Here is a 7,500-nt window from a genome sequence, read left to right as displayed (position 1 = left end):
CCCCCATGTTCACGTCCACGGCGCCCTGGCTCGAGTTCCGTCCGATACACACCCGACGCCGCCGCACCACGTACTCCACGCCGCGGCCCACAAGGCGAGCCAGGGCCGGGGTGTCCGCGTCCACGTCCGCCTCCTCCGGCTGCAGACAGAGTGCGGAGCGCAGTGCGAGCAGAGCCTGAGCTCCCTTGTCGGCGCGTCCGCTATCCGCTCGGCCGCCCGTCCCGGCCGCCGCCGCCGCCGCCATGGCCTCAGAGTGGGAGTTACTGAGGGCGATTCAAGGTGGGGAGAAGGGGCGGGGACAGGGCAACGCATTGTGGGGGGGGGGCGGAGGAATCGGGAAGGAAAAGAGAGCTGGTGGGCGAGGCCAGGAGAAAAACCCGGAATGGATTATCCATTCTTCGGAACTCACCCCAAACACGACTCGGTGCCAGATCCACAGCACCAAATGTCGTCATACTACTTGTAAATAAAGTGCACCGCGCGCAATACTTTCTCTTGGATTCAATGTTCGCAAGGGATGACGGTTTATCGCAGGAAAGCCGAATCATTTCGGGAATTCATCGTCCGCTCATCAAACGGCCACACCTGCTTCAATCACGCATTAAAAGGAATCTCCAACTACAGCAGCGCAAGGCTATCCAGCGAGCACGTCGGCAAGCTCGAGTACGGCGTTCGGACAACCGCCGGTCCATCAGCACGGGTAATCCGTTCCGTGTTTTCCTGCTCGCCCCCGAGGCCGATCTTCAAGCGATGCCACTTCAGGTCCACGTGGCTCTGGAAAAAGCGTCTCGGACGGACACTGCACGCTTGTTCGAAATGGCTCCTCTGGCCCCGCAGCCGCCACTTGCTTCTTCCCACAACATCAGTCTCACTCACCTCCACGTGGTCCTCTCGTTACCTTTGTTGGTTGGTACATGGCCACGGCCAGTATCATGGCCCCCGGTGGACCCCCGGCCTCCCTCCCCCTGAGCCCAAGTGTCCACAAATCGGCCTTCTGCCCACGAAAAAGGAAGGAAGGAAGCAGTCAAAGTTCATGGAACAGTGAGATGACAAAGCAAAAAGGCAGGCATCCTCAACAGTGGGTTCAGTTGGACAGAAGCAGGGAAATGAACTGGAGCAGGGAAAAAAAACAGTAATTACACGAGGGTTGGGAAGAAAGGATCAAAGGTAGGGATACATGACATGGTGGTACACCACCTGCCTTTATCCCTGGATTGAAGACTGACTGTACTATCTCCACACCATCAGTCCAGTATGTATCCATAACTCTGGCAGCTTGACTTTTAAAATCATGGACAATGTTCTAAATAAGATAGTGCAACAAAAGTGCCACCTCGAAAATCCCACACAAGGTGGGCAGTCATATCACCTTCAGCCATGCACGTCTTACAACGTCGAATGGAATCCATATTGTAGATGGTCGAAGGACGAAGCCCGGCATCACATCACCAATGACATTTGGCTTCTTTGGAACACTCAGATATAAATGAGCTATTTATTTTGTCATCTATTCCAGACAGTTTACACTGACTTAGTCTACATCCCCTTTCAAAATTTTCACCTTTTGTTGCCTTAAAGCCTGGAATTAAATTTCATTAAATCAGACTTTCCCACCTTCATTTTACACATCGTAACCCACAACGTCCAAGTGAAAAACTAATCCCACACATTTCAGAAAATTAATTAAAAACACAAAACGAGAATATCTTGGTTGGATAAGAGTCCACACCACTTGAGTTAACACCTGGTGGAAGCAACTTTAACAGCAATTACAGCTGTGTGTCTGTTGGGATAGGTCTCCACCAACTTTACACACCTTGATTGGGCAATATTTGCCCATTCATCTGTACAAAACTGTTCAAGCTCAGTCATGTTGTGTGGGGAGCGATGATGGACAGCAATCTTCAAGTCGCGCCACAGATTCTTGATTGGATTTAGGTCGGGGCTCTGACTAGACCATGCAAGGGCATTTATCTTCTTGTTCCTTAGCCACTCGATTATAGCCTTGGCTGTGTACTTCGGGTCGTTGTCGTGCTGAAAGGTGACCTTCTGTCCCAATTTCAGCTTTCTTGCAGAAGGCAGCAGATTTTGCTCGAAGGATTTTTCTGTATTTTGCTCCATCCATCTTCCCTTCTATCCTGACAAGTGCCCCATTCCTTGCTGATGAGAAACATCCCCATAACATGATGCTGACACCACCATGCTTCACAGTAGGGATGGTGTTCTTTGGGTGATGTGCTGTGTTTGGTTTGTGCTGAATGTGACATTTTGCATTCAGGCAAAAAAGTTCCATCTTGGTTTCGTCAGACCACAAAACTTTTTGAAACGTGGCTTCAGAATCTCCGGAGTGGTTTATTGCAAGCCTCAAACGGGACTCAAGATGGGCGTTTTTTTCAATAATGGCTTCCTCCTTGCCATCCTACCGTACAGGCCAGACTCGTGGAGTGCTTGGGATATTGTTGTCAAATGCACACAGTGACCAGTCTTTGCCATAAAGGCCTGTAGCTCTTTCAAAGTTGCCATTGGTCTCTTGGCGGCCTCTCTGATCAGTCTCCTCCTGCTTGTTCATCCAGTTTGGAGGAATGGCAAGATCTGATGGCCTGACACACACACATATATATATATATATATATATATATATATATATATATATATATATATATACCCACATTTGTGGGTGAGTGCACAGTAGGTGTTGATGGTCAGACGTCTTTAGGGCCATCAAAGGTCCCTTGTTGGTCATTTAATTCTTCTTCTTCTTTTTTTTCTTTTGGCTGCTGGAGGCAACTCACCCCAACACGGCAGGCCATATGCAGTCTCACAGGCCATTTGAACTGGCCTTTATGCACCAGGATCTCCGGGCTGCTCAGTGCAGTCCCCGGTCCATTAGAACTGACCTTCATGCAACAACAAGGAGATATCCAGGCTGCTCAAATGCAGTCCCCGGGAATGTGGCTGCCTGCAGGGCAGCCCTTGCAAAACACTTCCAGAGGTGGTCCTGGAGCACATGGTGAGGGTTGAATGACAATGCAAACAAAGGAATGGGCAGGTGTGGAGGCAAGGCAAAGGCAGGCAAAGCATGGCATGGCATGGCAAACGCAGACCAGGCAAGATGCAGTACAAGAGGAGGTCGGCACACGAAGCTGGCCGGCCTCGGTCTGGTCTCGTGAGGTTGTGGAGGGAGTGTGGTGGCGCCGGCCGGTCTGAAAACGGGCTCGGACCTACCCTACGGTCTCCCCCCAACCTATCGCCTTTGCCTGTCCTTGTCCATACCCACCCCCATTAGTTTGCAACAAAAAAAGAACAACGAAATTTCGACTATTTTTTATTTTATTTATTTATTTTGTTTTATCTTTTTATTTTTATTTTTATAATGACGTTTGTCCTGAGCCCCCTTATCGTCTTTGGCTGGCTAACCTGTCCTAACCGTTTATCCCCAATCCATAAGATCCTTTTTTGGAGGGGATTGAGGAAGAGACAAGTGAATCTGTCTCGAGGCCCAATGCAGCCTCAGAATAACTCCCTCAGATTTCAGCAATCTCCCAAGGTGAGTCCAGTGGCCTACGAACAGCGAAGGGATGGATTGTGCGAAGGGGACACGTTTTCTATCTATCCTACCATTTATTAAACGTTAATCTATCCCCGGGCCTTTTCAACACGCCTGTCTCTTTAAACTATTCGTTCCAGCAACCATGATTCCCATCGCCTGTGTTGGTGTTCGTTATTACTTTGGGCCTGGAACAAAAATTTTCACTCGTGCTCTTGCACAATTTCGTGGCTGGGCAGCGTGGCTCCATTGGCAGGGATACCCATCTGCCTAACTCGAACTATGACACCCCCGGGTCGCTGAGGCTGTCTCCGAGCCTACCGTATGAACGTGGGGAATGTCCCTGGCAGTGTCCCCTTCAATGCCCACGTGGCATTTTGGTGCTCCGGGTCCCGTTTCCGTGGACTGCCCGTGCCCATTACACTAACTCGGTCCTTTGGAACTATGGCCTACTCTGGCCGACTACTCTGGTACCCAGGGGGCCCTCTACTCAGTGCGCACATTCCCACAATCACGCTCCCAGCCGGTCATAGACTCCTGCACCCTACAAAAAGGTTTCGTGCCTTCGTTCACACCAACAACAAACCGACATCCGTTTAGGTTAATTTAACTAACCCACTAACTAACATTACACTAACCCCGGGTTCCCTTGCGTGGGATTCACTCCTCCCCCCAATCATTCATTCGCACCATGCATTCCACATTCACTCCACTCACACTCGGGCCCACTGACCCACATTCACTGATTGTACATTATTTTTATTTTTTTCAATTCACATCACACTGATGCTCGACTCGCTACGTCCCCCTAACTAGCTCGTGCCCCTCGTCATCCCTTATACTAATGCATGCTCCATTTAATTATATTACTAAGCTACGTCCCCACTACAGGTTCCATGTCTGTCCAAGTCTCCAATCCATTTCTAAATTCTATCCTAAATTCCCTCCAACTGATCCCACTAGGCCCCATGGAGGACTGTTCATACCCATGAGGCCGGTCTAACAAACGCTAAACCCTTCCACTAACTAGTGCTCCTTTGCCCAACGATGAGGATGTTCGCTACATCCTGGCCAGGGATCGGGTACTCATGCAAAGGCTCGGTAGGCCTTGCATCGCCAGGGCAGCGGTTTGCAATTTGCTCGTCTCTTCCGTTTGGCCGATAATTGGAAGCGTAACGTCGCCCCGTCGATCGCATTACACGTCCGCTTCCGAGCCATCCACCATGTGAGCCGTGTGTTTCTCACCTGGCCTTCGTGCTGCGCGATTCCCAGTGACGTCACTCGCACACGACCCGCTCTGCGAAGCTTGCCACGCAGATGGAACCGGCTGTGTCGCCATCGGGACTCGCTCCTCACGTTCCGCGAGCAGCACTCGCGGCCTACAGCACGTCGGCCCCTGCGCACGTGCTCACATGGGGACACGTGCTATCCAAATTCACACAATCGCCGCCATTTTTGCCGTCCACGTGGTGTTTTCGTACCAATCACGGGACGTTTCAACGCCGGCTCCCGACCATGGAGTCATGCGTGCCTGGGCCGTTCGCAAAACACGGACCTCGCATGCAGTGTCCCGCAGAGCCAGCGCAGTTTCCGAAATAGTTCCATGTGGCCCATTAGGCTCGCCGTTCCCATCCGTTACACGATCCACGTCTCCCGTCTGGGTCGATCCGTGTCTCATCTCCTCATATGCACTCACACATTCCATGTCATTCGCATTCTGCACTCATCTTGACACACTCTGGGACATTCACATCAGGGGCTCGTGTTATCCCAAAAGATCCCGGGGTTTCTCTACCCCCCAAGCTCGGCATGTGCTCATTCGCACTATGCATCCGCTCGACCTCGTACAGCCTTACCGGACTCACCTCGTCACGGCGGCCTGCTTCGAGGGAGCATGACTCTCGCATTGGGTCTCAACACATTCCCCAAGCTCAACCCCAATGTCCTTTACCAGTTTTATTTGTGTGTGCTCCTCTTTAGTTTCGTGCAATTCGTCCCCCACTTTTGATTTCCGCGTCTCCGTCACCTCTTTAATGATGCCCAATGCCTGGCTCTGTGTCTCTACCTGTCCGAATTTACAGGTTTCACTCGTGACTATCGTGGAATCACTCGTCACCTCGACCTTGCCCGTCTCCAATGCGGTCCAAACAGCCTCCACACTTCCCCTCGACTAGGTCCTTTCTTTTAATTAGACGTTACAGCTCCGCAGCTGGTGTTGGTGCAGTGGTTAGGGCAGCAGCTTGGGATCCAAAAGGTCCCGAGTTCAAGCCCCGTTGGGCCACTGAATTAATACACCAGGGGGTTGACTCAGCCTGTCATCCTTCCGAGGTCGGCGAAATGAGTACCAGTGCACTGGGTCGGTGTATACCCCGGTTAAAATAGGTGTACCATATCCCTGTGTCGTAAGAGGCGACCAGGGTTGCATCAGGAAGGGCATCTGGTGTAAAACATGTGCCAAATCACTATGCGGATCATACGGATGATCCGCTGTGGCGACCCCGAACGGGAGCAGCCGAAAGAAGAAGAAGAAGTTACAGCTCCGCCATTATTTCCTCCTGGCCCGCCTTCATTTGTTCTTGAAAGCTTGTCCCCATGCTCTGCATATCACCTCTCAGTGTTTGCATATTTCCATTCATTTCGTTTTTCATGTTTTGCAGATTCGCATTCGTTTCCTTTTGCATATGTGTTGGTATCTCCACCAACTGATTCATGTCATGTGGTCTTGGTGGAGCCGATCCGCCACGATCGGGATCGGAACCGGCAGGGATCGCTCGGTCCTTCGAGGGGGGAATTTGATGCAGGGGGAGCTCATGCACCGCCGCTGCCACCCCCAACGCTACCTCTGGGTTTTATTGCACGGGAGGATCTTCCTGCAAGGTGTCACCCTGAGCCATGGGTTCCTCTAACATTAATTCAGAACCCACCTATACCAGTCCATCTTGGTCCGCCATGGTCCGTGCTGAGAATTACTAAAATTTGGATGCTCTTAATTTTGGAAGGAAAGAGGGGGGGTTGCCAAGCACACCCCTGGTCCGAATCCCGTAATTTTCTCTCTGGAGGCCGAGGGGTTCGAGGTCCCAACTCCTGACACCAAACTGTTGCGTTTGGTGTCCTGTAAATTTATTGTGGGGGCATGGGGTTCGAATCCCACTCCTGACACTAAACTGTTGGGGGCCGGGGGTCGGTGGCGAGAATGACCACTAGGTGGGGGAGGTTTGCGTCGTCTCCCACCAAACTCCCCGGAATTGTAGGCCGTCACTCGGATAACTCCGAGAGCCGGTGGGTCGTTTAACCGACCGTGGTCACCAATATTTCAACCACGTAGCGTATGGTCTATTTGTCTATCACCAATTTACCGAATTAACAACGCGATTTCGACAACCGGGGAAACAATGCCCTCGGCACGTCTTGCTTGAACCGGGTCACTCTACCGACTGCGGTAGAGTTCCAACTCCCGACAACCAACTCCGGTTCGGGTGTAGCCGAGTGGAAACTCCCAAAGCCGTGCTGGCTGGAATGAACGGATTATCGGAAATAAAAACCCGGCTAAACTCAGATCCGAACCATGCTGGACCAATGCAAGAAGGGACGGAAAGGAACTGGGGGCATTTCTAACAAGTTTTATTTACAGTAAATGAAGACACAAAGCAAGACTTAACGCGAATATACAAGAAGTATTTACAATGATCCAAAAACACTTATTCAGTTTGACTTAAAGACAGACCCACACGCAGACACACACACAAAATGAAAAGAAACCCAGAGTCTTTATTGGACCCTCGCAGCCATGGAGAGAGACAAGCTGGGGGCCAGAATTCGGTGGTGTACCTGACCGTCGGAGGAAGGGTGTTTTATCGCTCCACGATGCGGCACCTGACAATGGTCACTGGTTTGGTCCCCAGTCGCACGTGTGGGACTCGAGGTTCGTGGTGGAGCTCGGGTGGTGAATGGCC

General features: G+C 51.3%; 1 protein-coding gene across 1 annotated transcript in view; it reads right to left on the bottom strand.

Annotated features, from left to right (window-relative positions):
* Positions 1–290, bottom strand: part of LOC147035641 (forkhead box protein K2-like) — a 115,981-nt gene extending 115,691 nt beyond the window's left edge. The window contains exon 1 of the mRNA XM_085845788.1: positions 1–290. This exon is cut by the window's left edge and continues 142 nt beyond it. Within this exon, the coding sequence (XP_085701914.1) occupies positions 1–244 (244 nt within the window). The 5' untranslated portion in view covers positions 245–290.
* Positions 291–7,500: the final 7,210 nt, after the last annotated feature.

This window comes from Eptatretus burgeri, chromosome 1 (genome assembly GCF_056783735.1).
Source record: "Eptatretus burgeri isolate ZD-2024b chromosome 1, Ebu_testis_v1, whole genome shotgun sequence".
NCBI lineage: Eukaryota > Metazoa > Chordata > Myxini > Myxiniformes > Myxinidae > Eptatretus > Eptatretus burgeri.
This window is presented reverse-complemented; position numbering and strand designations above follow the sequence as displayed.